The sequence below is a fragment of the Anoplolepis gracilipes genome, chromosome 14 (assembly GCF_047496725.1).
Source record: "Anoplolepis gracilipes chromosome 14, ASM4749672v1, whole genome shotgun sequence".
Taxonomy (NCBI): domain Eukaryota; kingdom Metazoa; phylum Arthropoda; class Insecta; order Hymenoptera; family Formicidae; genus Anoplolepis; species Anoplolepis gracilipes.
Window position 1 is genome coordinate 2,490,670 of NC_132983.1, and position 20,922 is coordinate 2,511,591.

At 34.0% G+C, this 20,922-nt stretch overlaps 3 protein-coding genes across 9 annotated transcripts in view; 2 read left to right on the forward strand and 1 right to left on the reverse strand.

The window, feature by feature from the left end:
- The window catches only part of LOC140673570 (uncharacterized), a 119,561-nt gene that overhangs the window by 25,455 nt on the left and 73,184 nt on the right, over window positions 1-20,922 (reverse strand). The window lies entirely within an intron of this gene.
- Window positions 21-5,847, forward strand: Y-f (yellow-f). Its single transcript, XM_072906566.1, has 6 exons — window positions 21-145; window positions 2,794-3,057; window positions 3,433-3,632; window positions 3,913-4,120; window positions 4,518-4,853; window positions 5,439-5,847. Exons 2-6 carry the CDS (start codon window positions 2,796-2,798, stop codon window positions 5,639-5,641), a joined length of 1,209 nt encoding a protein of 402 aa, XP_072762667.1. The 5' UTR covers window positions 21-145; window positions 2,794-2,795; the 3' UTR covers window positions 5,642-5,847.
- Window positions 16,701-20,922, forward strand: part of Acj6 (abnormal chemosensory protein 6) — a 50,179-nt gene continuing 45,957 nt past the window's right edge. For all 4 annotated transcript variants that reach the window (XM_072906567.1, XM_072906569.1, XM_072906570.1 and 1 more), the window contains exon 1: window positions 16,701-17,760. In XM_072906567.1, the coding sequence (XP_072762668.1) occupies window positions 17,599-17,760 (162 nt within the window). In that variant the 5' untranslated portion in view covers window positions 16,701-17,598. The remainder of the gene's footprint in view (window positions 17,761-20,922) is intronic.

Genomic DNA, 20,922 nt, shown 5'->3' on the forward strand with positions numbered 1-20,922 from the left:
TTACTATGTATGGATTTTTAAGAAAGACTCGTTAATATTCGTCTGAAACATGGTATCAGCATATAAAAGCCGGTGACACGGTCTACAACAGACGTCATTCCACTTTACATCGTTTCATCGGAAGGCCGATCTACCGGTTTAAGCAGTGAGTATTTTTTCACATCATTTGATTACTTGAAACAATCTTGTTTTTTTTATAAATAATAATTGGAGTAAAAAATGTATTCTTGAATCAATAATGCAGAATTCGACGTTAATTCTACGTTCATTATTATTTGGTGAAAGGAAGTAATTCTTATTTTGACAATTCTTATTTGAACAATCGATGATTTCTATAAAATAAAAAATGTTTGTTAATTTTTTTATATCAGCAATTATTACCTATATATAAATTTATATTTTTCGTGTAACTAATAAACTTGAATAATTTCTTTTACTTATTAATTTTATTTATATATAAATAATATTTACAAATAATATTTGTATGAAAATATTCTATATATTTTATATTTCAATTTAAAAAAGCCACTATAACCAATATAATGTAATTGTAATTTAAATGAAATTTAACTAAACTATGTTTTCATGCTGTTTATAAGATATTTAATATAATATTAAAGATATTATAATTATTTCTTAATAAAGTAAAGTTTTTTAAAGTAAAATTTACGTAATATTAAATAAAAAATTAAGTTTCGTAATTTGTTTACATCTGTCAAACTTGACTTTGAAAGAGTTTATTTGTAAATGTAAAAATTCATCTTTTAATACTTTCATCATCAAAAACTCTATAGCAAATTAATAGAAACCAAAAATCCGGTTTTTATAGGTAAAAACTTGCTTCAATTTGAATTTTTGCCCAAGGCGTATTAACGGTGAAAATATTCGGGTATTGCTTTACATTTCGTCATCATATTGACACTGGCATTTTTCAAAGTTTGAAACGATTGTTTCGTTTGAACACAATATTTTATCAATTTAATGGATTTAACCAATTATTAAATTAACCAATTATTAGATTAAATGATTAAATAAAATTTTTTTATACAATATTGCAGAAATTTGTCTGATTGTAATATAACGCGAAGCAATTTAATATAAAACATTAAGATGAATCTTATTATGTATATTGAAATTATGTATCATTAATATTTACATTCATATGTTTATATTATATATTTATATACTTATATATACTTATATATTATACTCTTATTTTCATATTGATTTATTCAGATATTATCAATTTTCTATTAATTCTTGTTCGCTATATTTATTATAATTGTTAATAAATACATTTATCCGCTAATGTAGAAAAAATTTATAAACATATTTTTCTTTTTCTTTTTTTATTTCTTGTTTAACGTTTATTTTTTTAATTAGACCCTTTAATTAGACATTCCAATTACTTGAAGATTTTACCACGAACAATTTTTAATCATATTATTTACACTACATTCCTAAAAGTATGACTCAAAGTTATTCTCGCTCCTAAATTATATAATATACTGCTTCTGAGAATCTCTCTCAAACATTAATTGATTTGAATCATATACATACATAATAAAAGCTGTAGAGATAAAGCAGTAAAAGCTTATAAATTTGTTATGCAATGTATAAACACAAAGAGCTCACTATCATTGCATTAATAGTTTTATTATAATTATTATTTTGTTCGTAATTTAATTATTTTTGTAACTGCAAAATATATTTCGTGTTTTGGAATATTTGAAAATTCATAGAGATGTACGTACTTCTCAATATCCTTTAGTAAATGACATAAAGAATTAAGAGAGAAATATATTTTCGTGTTTTAGAATATTTTAAAATTCATTGAGATGTATGTACTTTTTAATGTTTTCAGGAGAGAAATGATATAAAAAATTGAGAGAGAATTATAATTAACTTTACATACATAGAATAATAGATAATAGATGCGAATAATTCTAAGAAGTTGAGAATTTGTATTGAAACGAGCAAGAAGTAAAAAATGATGAAAATTCAAGTAGATTAGATGTGAAAATGTAAACCAAACCGTTTCACGTTCAAAAAAATCTGTAAAAAATATAAGAACTGTCCACGTGTCTTTATAATAAACATAGCTTTCTTTCAAATAGAATAATTTTAGGCGTTTTTATAAATACAAAAATTTTCACTTATTACAAATTCAAAAGCTTGTGCTAAATGCATGAATAATTATTTGTGCATTAAATATAAGTATCTTAAGATATTTTCAAAGGTATTTATGTGGACCGTATAATAAATCTCCTCATTTATATCTGACGAAAACAATTCAAATTAAATTGAAACCAGGTTCTACAACCAATAATAAAATATACATATATACGTTAAAATAAAATATTTTATATACGGTTGTTATGTTAAAACTAAATATTTAACATATACGGGATTACACCGTAACAATTGCGTTTTCTTACTTTCAGCATTACTGTTCATTCTTCTTATGAATAATTGTAATCGTTATTATCATTAATCACAGTTTTTATATAAATGGATTTGTCTTGCAGTGGAATTTTTACAAGGAAATAATATTAATATCTGCGTGTCAATTATTAGCCATTGTATTCAATATTTCTAAGAATATTTGATAGTCACTATGATGATGCATTACAAATATTTGATATTTAATTTTGCATTTCAAAATTAATAAGTATTTGCCATCGTCTGACGTATAGATTTTAATAACGTTTTTTAATAATCGACGTTGTTCTGTTAGTAATTATTTACAGTTACATTATCGTTTTGCAGAAGAATTGATTTTTTTGTTTATAGACATGTTCTACTTGCTACTCTTGGTTTGCCTGGCCATGGCAACTGGCCACAATTTCAATACCGTTTACTCGTGGAAGCAGGTCGAATTCAAACTTCCAAATGATACGGTTCAAAACGAGTTCATCACTTCCGGCAATTATATTCCGAATAATAACGTACCAGTAGGCTTGGCTACTTGGCAGAAAAAAATGTTTATTACAATACCGCGATGGAAAAATGGCGTTTTAGCTACTTTAAATAGCTTTTCAATGATAGACGCTGCACGTAAGTAAACAAAGTACAACTCAACAAAATTAACCAATAATATTAAGCGTATTTTTTATATAATATGAAGAGTTTATATGTAGAATTTATTACTTTCGTGCGTGAGAGAAAATAATAAGATCTGAGAAGAAAATAAAAAAAAAAAAAAAAAAGAAGTAATAAAATAAACGTTGAAAAAAGAAATTTTTTTCACAGTCAGATGCTACGAGAGGACATTTTTTTTTTTAATCAGACAAGTTTGGAAAATGAAAATTTCACGTTAAGCATAAAGAAAGCCTTAAAAAATATTCAAAATATATTTATATCTTACGATAAAGAAATATTTCTAATTGATAAAAAATATATTAATTGTTGAATATTATATATTTGTAACAGACAGTCCGATCTTAACGCCGTATCCTGATCTTGAGACAAATAACATTAATTCACCCGACGGCCTCGTAAACATTTTCCGCATCAAAATTGATGCCTGCGATCGCATGTGGGGCCTTGATACAGGAGTAAATGACATTTTGGGAACTTTCACGGTCGTGCGACCGATGACACTTATTGCCATTGATTTGAAAACAGATACGGTATTGTTTCTCGACATGAATACAATTTTTTATATTATATAATTATTGTACAATAATTTATCCATTGATCTAAGCTTTTATATAATAAAAAATGTTATACAAATTACTGCGCATAATAAAAGTTATGGATTTACATAAGATTGTTAATAATATTTTAAAATATTTATAATATAAATAATATTTAAAAAATATGTTCATACGTCGTCAAATTATATGTAGGTTATTTAATTGCGCTTGCTAAGGTCACCGGCATAAATTGCATGCAGATTATATGTTGCAGATTATTCGCAAGTACATTTTGAAAGATACAGATGTAAAGCCAAACAGTTTCATCGCCAATCTTGTGGTCGACGTTGTACCTGAACAATGCGACAAAGCCTACGTGTACATGAGTGATTTAAGTGAATATGGTATAATAGTATACAGCTGGGAAAAGAACGACTCTTGGCGGACTAATCATCATTTCTTCCATTTCGATCCACTGAATGGTAAAATCTATTTGGAAAACAATATGTTCCTTTTTTTATGTCGAGTTTTAGGTGATACTTATTAGCTCTATTTAAATTTACATTTACGTCATTTATGTATTACTATTTTGTTCATTATTATGATTTTTTATTCTCCATCTTTCTTCAAGTAAAATGATAGAATTTCCTGCATATAATAAGAAATTTTATTAAATTTTTAATTAATTAATTAATTAAATAATTCGTCAAAATATGTAACAGATATCAAAAGAGTTTAATTTCAATCTGTATCGTTCTTCAACAAAATATTATAACGTTGAAGTAATTTATAAAGCTGTAGTTCTCTTTTAAAAAATCTTAAGATTTTTTTCAATCAAAATTGATTTTTATCTCATATGCGTTCTGTTAATATTGACAGGTGACTACAACGTTAAGGGCTATAACTTCCAATGGACCGACGGTGTTTTTGGAATGTCTTTGTCACCAATTCGCGACGATGGTTCTAGAACACTCTATTTTCATGCTTTGTCTGGTATCACGGAATTTTCCGTGTCTACGAATATTCTACAAGATAATACATTGAAAAAGTGGGAGAATCACTATAATTTCCATATTGTTGGTAATAAAGGACCGTTGACTCAAGGACCAGCTTCCATCATCGATTCAGAAACGTCTGTCGACTATTTTGCTCAAATAAACAGAAATGGTATCGCGTGTTGGGATACTACAGTAAAATTAAGTCCAAAAACATTCAGTGAGTATTACATGAAAAAAATATTTATAATATTAGCTCTGCTGGCACTTATATTTATATCACTTACTGCTATTTCGTTCATTATTATTATAATTTTTTTGTATTCTCCATCCTTCTTCAAACAAGACGACAGATTTCCTGCATATGATAAAAAGTTTTATTAAATTTTAATTAACTTACAAAATTATTTACTTATCTTCTGACACATATCATTCAAAAATAATTCGCAAAAATATGTAACAAATATCAAAAAGAATTTAATTTCAATTTGTATCATTTTTCGACAAAATTTCATAACGTTAAACCGATCTATAAAGCTGTAGTTCATACATTTCATCAGAGATGTCTCTAAAGTTCACGTTTACAAAAACAGAGCAGAGAGCTATATGTTGTATTAAAATGTTCTGATAAGCATTAACTTTTAGACTGATAATGTATAACAATTTTTCCGATATAACAATTTAAAAAAATTTCGAATAAATTAATTTAAATAAATTACTTTAATTAAGTACTAAGTAATCCGCTTATTTGTTTTATAAGCTACTAGTTGGTACGCATTAAAGAATTATATATATTTTTTTACAGATTTAGTGGCGCAGGACAACACGACACTGGTATTTCCTCAAGATGTAACAATCGACAATAATTCTCGACAATTATACGTGCTTTCTAATAATCTACAGAAATTGTTATATGACAGCTTCGATCCGTTGACGACAAACTTTTTCATTACTTCAGCTGATCTTGGAACATTAACGACTCTATGCAAAAATAATGCGACCAAGTAATCAAAGTTGGATTACAAAAAAATGCTCTTCAAATATATTTTTCTAATAATAAAAATATTCTTCTAATTATATATATATATACACAAAAAATATTACAGACTGTACTTTTTTATGCATGTATGTATGTATGTATAAATTAAGAAACATTTTAGTGTATATCAAGTATATCAAGTACTTATATTATTTTAATGTTAGCACATCTACAAACGTAACTATAAATAAATATTTTTCTTGATTAACCGTTCTTTTTAATTTATCGCCTATCGAGCTTGACGCGTCGCTTTCTTTTAATTACATTGTTGAATAAAAGAAAAAATCCTATATAACTTTTCATAAATATACTTAAGAGACTATGGAAATATCCCTTCGACAAATGAGAAAGGAGATGCATGTTATATAAACTTGCCGTCCTTTTCGCTCTCTCTTAATGGACGAGCGCGTGTGTATTCTCTCTTTTATTTCTTACATTTTAAGTATGAAGAGCGTAAAAAAAGCGAAAACCGGTCCATTATTTCGCAGCTTGTGATAAATAAATAAACGTGGCCCATTTGAAAATCAATTGTTCGGGGGGGAATTAAAGCGCCGCTATCAATTAGAAGCAGCGTATTATCGTATTATCCACGGTGGAATATATATATATATATATATATATATATATATATATATATATATATAGATATATCTCGGAATTGAAATTTCAACGCGTCATTTTAAAACGAGCGTCAGCTACGTTCTTTAGCCAGTCAATCCCTTGATAATTCACGGAACTTTTAACTGCAACCTTTATAACTCCCGCGGTAGCTTCCGCCCAGAGCTTCCAGAACTCCCTTCTCTTCCTTCCCGTCAAACCCGTCCTAGGAGCGCTACTTTCTTCCGCCCCCTTTACGACTGGTCTACTCTCTCTTTACGAAGCCGTACATTCTAAATAATTGATCCTAACGTAGTTGCCGGTGTTTTTATAACTGTTTTACCGCCCGCTCTCGCCGCCGTGATATACATTATTTAACCGTCGGTTTTTAAAGCGAAGTCGCCGGGATCCGCGGAGGTGCGAAAAGACCGAAAGGCCTATTCGCGCATCTGCAGAATTAAAATGTATGCCGGCTAAATGTCGTCGTCGTCGTCGTCGTCGTCGTCGTCGTCGTCGTCGTCGTCGCCGCCGGCACCGACCGTTCAATTAGATCGTCGGATTTCTGGCGACGCCGCAGATTAACCGAAGCGAAGAGAAGGGACGCGAGAGTAATCTCTTAGTGGAATAAGAATGGCAATCGCAGATTGCTCCCTTCACCGTTATACTATAAGGGTCCCCCCCTGCCCCTCGTCCGATTTACAAAAAGACTCGTTCGTATTCGTCCGATCCGAAATTCCCGTACACGAGATATGAAGTATTCGCGCGGATATGTTTTAGTAAGTCAAATGTCAAATTACCATATGACAGTATCGATCATCACTCCCAGTCGAGTTCCCCCCCGAATAATTTGTATGTAAACAATACAATCTCTTTTTTAACAAACGATGTTATTCCACCTCTCTTTCCCTAACATTTTTTAGCGAGTAACGACTGTCTATGAATTATTCGCGAGTCATGATAAGAGCCCATATTCGTGCTCGATTCACGTAGCCCCGTCTGTATAAACAATATGTATATCTTGTCGCCCATTTTACAGCTACTCGTATCGAAGAGGGCTCGATTCTCCACGCGCGCCCTATTTCTCGCCCCCTTTCCCGCCCCCCGAATTTCTGTTCCGCCGGCTCAAATATTCACGATTTGTCAACTCGTTTGAATTATTCAGCCCTCCCTCCCTCCCTCCCCCATCCTCGGTTGGTATGTTTGTTATATTTGCCGATAAGTCAAAGGATGAAAGAATCGCGATAGAAGACCCACCGCTTCCGGTATCTTTCGCCAAACTTCCTTTCGCTCTCCCTCCGCCTAAAAATGAAGGTGTAGAATGCAGAATGCAATGTCGTGCTCTCTTGCAAAGAGCACTTTGACACAGCCCCACGGGTACATTACTAGGATTGCCGCCACCAATTGAACTCCCCCAACTCGCCGAGAGAACCCCCGGCCCCCGGCACGAACCTCCCTTATATCTGCAAACACAGCCGCCCGGGGCGACACCGCCGCTCAAACACTCAATCGCTCGATTCACGACGCTCAAGTAACTTGAAATTCTCCATTGTTAACATTATTTGACTTATACGCGCTGATACCGGTGCTGATCCTCCATAATAGGTAATACTTATGAAAGGTTCCGCGGCATTGTTCGGGTATTGTTCGGGTTAAGTTTCGCGAGCCCGAGCATGATTAAGACCTTGGAAGATTATATAAATATCTCCAGAAATGTGTGTCGCAAGAAGAAATTTATAATGGAATATCCGTTGCGCGCGATTTATAAATTTAAATGTCTTGAATTCTCCCTTATTCTCTACAAAATATTGCTTTATCGTAGAGTCCGATAAATCGTGTGGGAAACGTGAAATCTTACATTTCGCTAGTATTTTAGTTATATTACATTATATATATAAATCTTTTTACATATACCATATAAATTATATATTTAAATCTTTTTTTATATATAAATTTATAATTATATTTCTTTCTGCTATTTAAAGATCTATATATATATATATATATATATATTTTTTTTTTGTACTGGGAGAAAAATTTAATTTTTATTTATATAGAGAAATATAAAATTGATCGCCACGTAATTCGTATAATAATAAAAAAAAAAAAAAAAATTAAAGTAACCATTCAAAGATTGTGTAAAAGTTGCACGTTTCGCGTATAATAAGAGTAATATCACTATGAGATATTGTATTTTTCGTCCTCTTTTTTTCAGTACTGTTGCATTCCACGTACCGTGCGAACGCTATCCTGCGAAATGTTCAGTCCCATGTGTATGGCGCAGGCGCTACTTTGTGCGTCATTTATGAATATTTATAAAGTCTCGCGTAAAAATTTCACGAAGAGATATGCGCATTTCTTACGATTCTCTGTTAAATAACATTATACCTAGCTCCAAATTACAAACGTACAGCTTCCTCGTGTGAACCAGTTGTACATATAAACATGTGTTTGTAGCTCAGTTAAAGAACGCGTCGAAATAGCTCACCGGAACCAAGATGTTTTACCTGTCCGTACATTTACTTGCCATTAATCTTTTGTATTCGTCTCTTGTAAATTTATGAATATCAAAAATATATAAACCGACAAGGAGTATGTATGTATGAGAAACTGTATTCAAAACTGAATATCATCTGTAGAGGCTCGCAGATTATGAAATATTGTACGAATTTATTAATAAATTCAGATTTTCTCTCGATATTTTCTGCGTGTGTGGAAAAAAAAAAACTGTTATTTCTTGATATTAAAAATAAATAATATTACGTATTTCTATTTATAACGAGAATGACGCAAAGGTGAACGAAGGAATGACGGAAATCCAATTTGCGAGGGCGTGAAAATGGCCACGAAACTTCGCCACGCATCGCGATGTTCTTATACCGGGGGAAAGGTAAAATTTACTCGGAAATCACCCACATCTCGCGGGCATCCATATCCGCGCTAGGGAACAATCTCCCTCGTACGACCGATTACACGTCATCGAAATCCACTATCGGTGGGGTGGATTTTCGTGGTAGGTATATAAACATACGATCGTCGGACAGATATATCCGCTAATACACGGCTTCTCGCGCGCCCATAGTACCACTTTATACGACCGAAATTCCCAGTAAGATGCAGGAGGACACCGGCAGAAAGGGAAGGCGGGAGGGAGGGAGGGCAGAAAGGGCGAGGGGGAGGAGGGGAGGAATTCGTAATACGGAGGGCGGCTCTACGACTCCGTTGGGAGGAATTCCGGGGTACGTTTTAAATTGCTGCATCCCCAACCTTCTTGTTTATGTATGCTACCGTGTTTCTTATTCTTGTGCGGCAGCGAAGGAGAGCGCGCGCCCCCCTAACTTTATGTGCACAGTGCCGACATAAGTATGCAATCTATGCGTCGGTGTGGCCCGCGCGGATGCGCGTGTGAGTGGCACCTATATCCGTGTGTGTGTGTGTGTGTGTGTGTGTGTGTGTGTGTGTATGTGTGAAAGCGGGCACGGTACTCTCGTAGACCCCGAGACCGGAGAACGTGCCACACACGCGTAACGTCGCGCGTGCACGTACGTGTGTATTGTATGGCGAAACGTGGCCCTATGTTTTCTCCCGCCGTGTATTTGGACTCCCTACAAAAGAGAGCGAAGAGAGAGAGAGAGAGAGAGAGAGAGAGAGAGAGAGAGAAAGAGAATAAGATCGGCGCGTTTCCTCCCGGTGGATTCTTTTCGTGTTTCAAACACACAGCCTCCTCTCCCCTCCCCTCCCTCCAGACTCTTCCTCCGTATTTCCAACCCTCGCCCACCGCGCACTCTTTCGCGTTCCTATCTCTCCGCCACAATTGCTGTAATCTACGATCTAGGGTGGTGGATTTAACCGCCCTGTGGATCTCAGCTGTGGTAATTTGTAAAGTTTTTAATATTGTACGGGGTCTCTCGAACGGACACCGTGCGGAAATGCTTCGGCAAAAACGACGATTGAGGGACGCTAGGTTCTGAATTGACTTAATCATTCTCTATCGTCCAAACACATTAATGTAATTTAATACGTTTATATAACTTTCATCATATCTCGATCGCCACAATGATTTTCACGGAAAGTGAGATATTATTAATTTTATTTATATATGTAACACATTCCTATATTACGATGTACAGCATAAAAAATTACAAATTCTGACAAAAGTGTATTTTTGCGTCAGAAAATAAAATGTGCTTTAAAGGATGCTACATATAAACATATCATTATTAATTAACATACATATGTGTTTAATAAATAATAATATTTAATAAAATTTCAAAGGGGAAAATAAAATTGTAATTTCTAGAATTATCAAAAATGTCAATATGTTGTAATTTCTAGAATTATCGAAAACGTTAATATATTATAATTTCTAGAATTATCGAAAACGTCAATATGTTGTAAAAAATATTGATAAGCTATTTAGAAACGAATTGGTCGAGAAATGATTGAAATCGATGACCTACTGACAATATTTTGAAATGAGAAAAGACTAAGAATTCGCGGTAAGATTATTGAGCACATGTAGGGTGTTATATCTGGCTGTCTAGTTCTATACCATACTACTAGATGGCAATCGAGCACACTTTCATCTTATTTACAAGGTGATATTTATATTTATCACTTTAATTAAACAAAATTAAAATATCTAATTGATTGTTCCAGAGTTGAGGCCTCTTTCTTCTTTTTATCTATATTATAAAATAGATCTAAACTTTAACACAAAATTTAGAAAATTTACATTTAGATGTATCGAGTTATTCAATGATTTTTTAAATGTATTTTTAAGAAAACTGCAACTAGGAAAACAAAATTTTAATATTTCTGTATTGTGCAGCTGTACATCCAATTGCTAATCTTTTATTAGCAAAATTAACTTTGTTGTAGTTAACGCATAAAATAAAAGTTTTATTGCGCGATAAGTGCAAGGTACAGCGATACATATATTTCTTATCTAGATAATGAATGTAGTGATCAACCGTTAATGAACGAGATAATTTGTCGTATTAGAATAATTATACAGTAAAGCGTACCAAAGGGTTATTTTGTACGGAGAGTTAGAGCACCGTGTCTTTAAACATCTTTAGTCTTTATTTTTAATTTCACGAGCGTGAACGAATCGATTAAACTTTTGATGATAGAAAATTGTAGAATGTCCTTGTAAAGAGTTTCTAACAGCGATATAAAACACGAGAGATCGATAAACAAACTCTTTTGAAATAATTTTCTTTTATAATGTGTTTTTATTTTGCGTTTTCTTTATAAAGGCGCATTTGTCATAATTAGTCATAATTATTTTATTATTATATCATAATTATGTCATAATTAATTCGCAATCAGGAGAATGTGCGATAAGTCGAGGCGTCAAACTAAATATTAATATTTATTCAATGATAAATGTCGTAAGATAATTATTAAATTAACTCACTACTAATTATAAAATTATTGCAACTTGTAAATTCCATATTTTATTCCATGTTTATATTGTTATTAAAGATTATTTTCTTTTAAAATTTTACTCTTAATTGAATAAAACAACATTTCTGTCTTATTGCATTCGATTTTTCAATTTCTATAATAACTTATACTCTGTTTTATCAAATATTCTATTCCATTGCATAAAACTTCTGTAATTTCATAGAATAATAGAAATAAAATGTTTTTTACGCAACAAGATATTTAGAAAAATATTTAGATAGAGATAATGAAAATTTTGTTCTGCTGTCATTTTATAGAAATAATATTTTCCTCTGATTATTATTACTTTGTTGAAATTAACAAATATAATAATTTATATCTGTTTTTTCTTTTTTTAGTTTGATTATTTGCATTTGCATGTCTATCATGTTTGTTACATCAATAAAGTAAATTTCTAAAAACTTATTACAAAACTCATTATTGCATCTATCTATTATAATAGTGAACCTCTTAAGTTTAGTGAAATACATTCATGAAATAAAACATGTCGCATTCTGATAAAAATGTAGTTATTAAAAAGTCCACTTTAACCCTCGGTATAAAACGTAATTACACGTACGAAATATTAATAAAGCTGTTATTACACTTGGCAAAAATATATGACGAGATGTTGTGTAAAACTGTAACTATCAAGCGGACGCGACGTTGTATAGAGTGCGCCATTTCTGTATTTTTATGCATAATTAGAATAACAACATTTTTTTCCTAATTACTTTTTTATAATATGGCCTGCATAGATTAGTATTTGTTAAAAATATCCTCCCGCATTTTTAGCAGTCTACAAAACTAAAGTAGCAATAAATTATATATATATATATATATATATATATATATATATATATATATATATATACATATATATATATATTTATAAAGTTGACAATATAAGTTATAATTTCTTGCAAGTGTTGTAGACTGCTAAAAGTGTGACAGGATAACTTTTAACAAACAATAAAATCCAGGAAATATAATTTCACACCAATTTTGATAGATTTATCTATTTAAATCTACTTTCGGACTTTGATCAGTCCTTCTCTCCTTGTAATAGAAATAAATGAATTTTTTTAGCAGACGTTAGATTTTTGTAAAAATCACGCAATCTCGATGTTACTCCGATTTCTTTTTACTTCGGAATTAGCCAGGTACTTAGCCAACGTATCGATAAAGCTTCTCGGCTCTCTCTCGGCTCTCTCTCTCTCTCTCCTTCTCTATCCCCCACGAAGAGAGAAGGATAAAGATATCTTCTTAATATCGTCAGAAAACAATTTTTCCCGAAGCTACCCCGAGTACGAAATGGCCGCGCGCGCGGTGGCGAATTGTACCTATACGCCGCGCCGACCTGGCCACGAATATCCCGACGTTATACGAACAAACAACGTAAGCGCGAGCGGCAAGCGGTGAGATAGAGATGTAGTGGGCTAGGCGTAGGTTTTGATGGTAGCCGGTGTGTACGGCGATGCGGTATACGTGGGTAGGTAGGTAGGTCGGTTAGGGCAGGGGCCGGTTGGTCGCGCGGGGGACGAAGGGAGGAGAAGGGAAGGTTTGGATATCTTGTCGAGGATAGGCTGCCGGTGCAAGTAGGTTTAATATTTGATAACGCGGGCTGGTCATCCTGCCGAGGCGATAACACAGGCCCCGCGGGAACCTTCCGCCCAACATCCCTCGGAAAACGACTGCCGCCAAACTCGCAGTGTCCCTCCGCCCTACCCACCCCCGCCCTCTCCCGGTCCCTCCTCCCGCGCCTTCTCCCGCGATTCTCTCATCCGCATCCACCGTGTTCCAACGGTCCGTTCCATCTCTTACCGACCCCGTTCTATCCTCCCTATTTTTCTTCTCTCTTTTTTTTTTTTTTTTTTTTTCCTTTTTTTTTCCCTACACCGGAGCTCGTTTCTCGAAGCGTTATCTCCTCGTCCGGTGTTTCTCATGCATCCGCTTCCGTCTCGCGACGCCGATGTAGAGGACGATCGAGCGCGGTCTACAAAGGGTAAAAGTAACAGAGACTCATCGATGGAATAAACTGTTTACCGCTGTTTAAATTGATCGAAATTGCGATCAAAGCCGTTAATTAAAAAAAAAAAAAAAAAAAAAAAAAAAAAAAAAATAGTAAAAATAGTGTTTCAAGATTTTTGTTACAATTTCAAACAATCGGAAAAAAAACACTCTTACATATACGCATATATTATATATAAACTGCGATATATTAATATATTATGCATACGCGAGAAAAAGGGTCAATCTTTGTGTATGGGTCAATTTCATTCGCATCTCGGAGAATCATATATATAGGAAACAGCTTTATTCGTTTATTCGATCGACCGAAATCCCGAAGCCTTGCGGGACTAACAGAGGGGTCCTGGGTTACGTTAGGGTCCACGGTACGTTAAAAATTTACTATAAAACAGCTCACACAAGTCTGCACTTACTGCGAAGATTTGCTTGCTCAAATTTCCGTGTACGTGGTCGTTAAAATCGTCGCGTTAATACGGAGACAAATGTTTAGAAATTCTATCTAACTATTTTATAATCAGTATCATCATGGAATTACATGATTAATTAAAGGCCATTAACTTTCTATACATAGATTGTGTATTATCTTTTTTCAAGATAAGAAAAGTCGGAATTATACATTGCTCATGCGACATACCAACTCAATTACTAGGTTCATTATCTTTTATTGATTGGAAAATAAATATGTTTAATTGTTGAGAAACAAGATTAAAAATGTTGAAATATAACGTGAAACAAATGGCGCGTTTCCACTTACTTTACCCTTTTGTCTCTTTAATTATAGTTTTGACCTCAACATGTGCTTCAAGGCGGTTTTAATGATAGCGTAATGCTTTTGCGTGACTTGAGTACTTCAAGGGACGGGACGAATCGAACAAAGTATATAATTATAATGCCAATTGCATATGAGATACCTATTTTTAACATAATTTATACTTTTATACCGCGCATATTTCTTTAGTTTCACTTTGTCATCATGCAAATGTGGCATAAAATTAAAAGTTTCAACGGCAATCTTTTATTATATATTTGTATTTATATACATATATGTATTTATATATTTGTAATATTAGATAGAAATTTATCAAGCGTCCATAATTTCCACATTTGCTAAAATGAATTTTATACTTATAAAATAAATCATAAAATGAGATGAATAAATTTAATTCAAATAAAGTTCGAAAAACATTAATCCATATTTACAGGCTGGTAATCGGCGTTATAAGCGTACGTGCGCGTACGCCTCTCTGCCTGAGTTTTAAAATTTATATATTTCAAATGAAAACTGCATCCGATGTTATATTATGTGGAATTACGTGGACAGATAAGCGTTTAACGTGAGAACTGGGCATGTGCCGCTGCACTTGCCATTCGTATATTAAGAACATTTTAATTAAATTGATATAACAATATAAATATATTATATTAATATGGATTAATATGTATTTTAGTTATATTTTGAAGTTTCTCTCTCATAACGAATATTTTAAATAAATTTCATGATGTATAATTTCTGCGATCATGAACATGAAAAATGAATGTGTATCTGTGCTATGCGAATAAAGAATATTCCGATCAATTTTTTCATAACAATGTAAATGTTACAACGCAACACAGCTTAATAGATTTTAGTTGTTTCGTTAATCAAAGTTTCGCCGTGAAAGGACTTAGAATAGATTTATATACGCGTAACTTTTACGATCGGAGCAAAGTAAGCTCGCCTACCATTCTTTTTGAAATATGACAATAGATTTGAGCGCGTTTTGCTAAGAAAAAAAAATTCAGTGATTGTTGGAAGAATTGAGGGGAGAATCTGGGGGAGATTTAACTAATACGTCACAATGGCAAGGTCGTTGTGACAGCGTGTTTTACTTGGGTCAACGAAAGGGCGAAGTCCCATGCACGAGATGTGGAAAAAAGAAAAAAAAAAAAAAAAAAAAAAAAAGTGTCATCCGCTTCTGTACTGACACGCGAGACTTACGTGGAGATAAAGTTGCTCCGAATGACAACTTTCCGATGTAGAAATGTGTGTAGCGAGCGGTGGAGAAGTAGATTGAGCGAGATGAGAATCAAAAAGAGCGTGTATATTATAAAATATGCGTAATAGTAAATAGTAGGTGCAACGGAAAGAGAAAAAGAGAAATAGAGAGAGAGAGAGAGAGAGAGAGAGAGAGAGAAAAAGGATTTATTATCCCGACGATAAAGATTACAATAGGCACGCGCAGATATTTATACATCGTCGAGATATAACGATAACGCGACTTATGACGTTTGCGTACGACCGAGCGCACGAGTAAAATAGAGCTGATATTCGCCATGAAAGAGAAAGACGCGCCGGAAGAGGTTACAGAGATGTACGGGCGGGAAGACAGGCAAGATGTAAAAGATAGAGAGAGGGTGGGAGAAGGATAGACCTGGCTCAACTAGAAATATAGAGAGAGGGTGTAAAGAGGATCGAGCGCGAGTGGCGGCGGCGGCGGTGGCGGCGGCGGCGGCGGCGACGGCGGCGGCGAGCAAAACGTAGACGTGGAAGGGTGAAGGGACGTCGAGGTGTACACGCGCACACATACGCGCACACCGACACGGGCATACGCACACGGGGAAGGATGGACAAACGGGTGGTCGCGGTTAGCGACACCCATGCGAGCAACCCCTGAAAGCAACGGCAAAGATGGCCGACGTGCATGAGATTAGGGGCGCAAGCGTAACCGCGCGTGGCTCCGCCCCTGTTCACCGGGACTCTCCGTTCCGCTGGCTAACTCACCCCCGCCGCGACGAATTTCACCCCCTCGCGAAACGAGGAGCGAACACCCTCCCGTCGTGTGGGCAAGCGCCACGCTGCGCCGCATCGCGCCAGGACCGCCGATCCTCCCCGCTGCATCCCCCACCTGCACCCCCGGACGGACAGCAGCACTCCTGCTATCCCCCTGGAAGAGTTCATCCGCGAGGCGCTCCTCGCCGGCCAGTCAGCGCCAAAAAGTGCAGAGCTTCGGGACAAGAGTCGGCGGCGTACTGTACCCCCGCGCGTACTTCAACCCCCTGTGTATGACAGTGTGAGACGATATATATATATATATATATATATATATATATATATTTTTCTCTCTCTCGCTTCTCTTTTTCCCTCCGAAAGCCAGTGTCACTCCGAGTTAATCCCCGAGTGCCTCGCGGGATACGAAGAACCCGGTGACTTCGTTCGCTCGGTAGATCGGTTCGTTTTCTCGGTCCTCCATCCTTAGCGGGACACGTTGGTGAAACCCCAAAGTGAAGTGAATCCAAAGTAAAGCGTGCGATCGCGATTTTACCATTTTTTTTTTTTGCGGAAAGAAAAGAGAGAAAAGAGAAAAGTGCTGCAAGAGATCGTGATTATCGGTTGTCGTCCACACGACACCGGGTGCGCGCGGTTTTCGTTGACTGTGCTTACGCGTGGAAGCGACGTTCAAACTGACGATCGAGATGAGGGACCGCGGGTCTCTGGCGTCCGTCGCATCCACGCTTATATACTGATAGATCTCGATTAGAGGTGGGTGCGTTAGGTGAGTGCCAGGATCCCATTTGCGAAATATATATATATATATATATTATATATATATATATATATATATATACGCGTACTGGACGTGGTGCCGCGGCTCCGGTGAACGTGAACGGTGAACGTACTTTGAATTACTTCAACATCAAGCCAGACATATCACGATAATACAGATGCGAATGCATCTTGGAACCGAGAGGCGCAGCCGTCGCTGCCGGTATCACCTACGTCTCGTCTGAGAGTGCCGGCCGATTCCGGAAGCCAGGAGAGCCGGAAAAAAACGCGCAAGAGGCCTAAGGGCAGGCTCAGGCGGCGCGCAAGATGATGTATTCGCCGGACAAGATGATGGGGAGCAAAGGACTCCACGGGGCACCCATCACCGCCCCGGGATGCTTTCCCTCGGGGAGATACTCGCCGCCGCCTTATCGCGCCGCGCCGGATCCGATGCCGCCGCCACCGAGACGATGTATGCCCAACCCCACGGTGAGTGAAATTATCCCGGTACCCTATAATATTTCGTCGAACCGCACCGTCCCGATATTCCGCTCGATAGAGCCTTTCTCGGGCGGTTGTAAAAATACTTCGCGACACACTTTTCGCGATCCACCTCACAATCAGATTGCGAAAGCTCAACATTCGCCCAACTTAAGCTCGCGTGTTGGAGTAATAAATAAAATAGAGATTAAATGCTAGATTATGATTTTTCTCTTTCTGTATAAACCGTAATATTTGTTTAAAAAACTCTTCATAGTCTTTCAGAAAAAAATAAAATGCATCTCGTTAAGTATAAACTTTTAAGCAATTAAATATTTTTGTGCAGATTTTTAATAACTGATGTTAAAATAAAATATTCGAAAACACGAGTCCAGATGTTAACGTAATTGTAGAATTCTGAATAATATAAGTCATAAATAAAATAATAAGCAATAGAAGATATATTTTATATATTGAATACTTTTCTCTTGGCTTTCAATTTTAAGTTTTTCAATAATTGCATTGTATAAAGTCTTTTACTGTACGCATATTTTAACGTCTAATGTTTAAAAATAGAAACGACTAATTATAGGATTTCAAATTTAATTCATGAATTACATCTTCTATTTCGAAGAATAAAACGGTGAATCAAAATTTTACCTAAATAATGTCAATCAGTTGTGTCAAAATGATTTTTGACGACATGGTAACTAAAATTTGTTGCAGAAAGATTTAGTCTTATTGATAGATGCAACAGTTTATTTAATAACTTTAGGTTCTTTTAAACAGATTAGAGAAGTCTACCACTATTGAATTATTCTACAAATAAATTTATAATAATAATAATGCATAATATTTTAATTGGAGAGATAGGTATAATTTATCTTTTTTAAAAATTAAAAGATATATATCGCAAATTAACTAATATAAAATAAAATAAGTATACTTATTGTTAGTTATACTTCAAATTTATATGTATAAGTATACTTAACTAAATCTTTTTTATGAAAAATTTAAAAGGAAATTATTCATTATTTTAACAAAAGTCGTTGTATTAAACTTTAATTAATTTTGTATTATCGTCGTCAACTAAATTGGGAAATCTGCCTCTGTCATCTGCGTCGATATTACAAATAAAATCTGACGTTTCCCTAATAGTATAACATATGATTTAGTTTTAATTCGCTCAATGTATATGATCTCCGTGACATGTTTGTATTTATTCGTGGTGATTATTTACCATATGCAATGTGGCATAGAACGATTTTGTGTCTGCGACCGTTTAAAATATGATTGAAATGGTGGATCGGATAAATGCAAGAATACGACACCGTGGAACATTTTAAGGGACGATGTAGGGTGGCGAGGGATGTCGTTGAAGTTTCTCTTCATTCGTTTTCATTGCCCGACACTTGACCGCGTCGGCATGCTCATATTTCTCCTACTTACAGACGACATGTAGACACCAAATTTTAAAGCGAATATATCTATAAATATAACTGTGTGTGCACATATACACGAGAAATGTCAAGAATACACATATGAACTCATGTTTCTTTATTCATGAAAAACTCAATATTTCTTCCAAGTTGCGTCTATATTTATAAATCATCACTTCTCTGGAAAAGTCTGGAATCGTATCTTCAAAATCGTTGCATTTAGCTAACGAAATAAATGTTTCTAAACATGTTACTTTTATTCATTTTATACATATTTTAAATTTAAAAGCGACAAAGTAAATCTATTAAAAATTATATTTCGTGTCTTAAAACTCGTATACATTTGTTAAATTAAAAACTCGTTCATATCATATAATATATGTATATAAATATTTATTGTAAAATATATAAAAGTACATATAAGTGATCTTATTACTTACCACATCAATAATACCATTAAATATTCAATATTTAGGAAATTTTTATATTGAAGTATATGTTCGTGAATATAGATGTACGAGAAAGTTACTTACGTCATTTCAAGGTTGTTACTATATTACCTTCTTTAATAATTTACTTCATATTTATCGTTTTGATAGACGCTATTAAAACAAATGCAATCTATTTATTAAATAAAACCATTAAAAAATAACTGAAATAAAAATTTCTATTTCGATATAAAACAAAAAAGAAATTAATTCAAGCAATTTATTCAAACGCATTTCAAATTTGAACAAAATCATCTGTTTTATTGATGAGCGCAAGAAAATAATATTTTACACGTACTCTTATGTGAAACATATTAAACTATTAAATAAAATATTTTTTATTAGAAATGATGTTTTTACGTTTATCATAACATGTTAGCATATGTCTGTCCATTTGAAACAATAATAGTTCAGCATCTAATTATATTTAAAAATCGTTAGATTAGATGAAATTCAATTCGAAAATCATAAATAAACACGATGAATTTGATTGAATTGTCTTCATGAAGAGACTTCAAGTTTTAAAATATTTATACTGTTAAAAACAATAATGCGATAACACTGATAAGTTATCCAAGAAACAAAATTTTGTAAAAATAAATATACTTTTATCGAAGATAATGTAATGAAATAATAATTGATTCGATACATCATACTTAATAAATTAAAAAGAAAAATTAAATTAAAAAAGCAGACTAATGACATTATAATATGAGGATAGTTTTTTTTTTTTTTTTTTAGTTTATGAAATAAGTTTTGTCCAATTTTGATTTCTGATACAGATAAAGTTTATCAGAAAATTATGTCAATTGTTTTTTGAGGTGTTTGCCTCGAATCGGACTAATCAAAGAACTAAATATCATAATTGAATTTAAACTATTATTTATGCCGAATACAATTGTGAGCATGACAATCAATCGCAGCGATCTAATCGCAGTAAATTGCATTATCGAGTTGTCGTAGAAACGGTCGATGCAAAAGTGAAATTGGTCGAAGAAATATCCGTGACGATAGAATTTGTCCGGCGTGAAGAGCTCAATAAAAATAACTTTCGATTCGCAATGCGATTTAAAATTAAACGTCTCAAGGTTTCATTTAAATCATATTCCACCGTTCAGCGAAACGCCGTATTTAGAGTATTGTTATCGCTATCGTATCGAACGCCGTTTTTCTATTAAGGTCAACCGAAACATCGTTAGGCGAAACGTTACGTATGTAACATGTGTAATGTATGACAGTTTTGC

What these genes read in the sequence shown, in the direction of transcription:
- Y-f (XM_072906566.1), top strand. Translation starts at nt 2,796, where the DNA reads ATGTTCTACTTGCTACTCTTGGTTTGCCTGGCCATGGCAACTGGCCAC. An exon ending in TTGATTTGAAAACAGATACG is followed by an intron (nt 3,633 to 3,912) that starts GTATTGTTTCTC and finishes TATATGTTGCAG; the next exon opens with ATTATTCGCAAGTACATTTT. An exon ending in ATTAAGTCCAAAAACATTCA is followed by an intron (nt 4,854 to 5,438) that starts GTGAGTATTACA and finishes ATTTTTTTACAG; the next exon opens with ATTTAGTGGCGCAGGACAAC.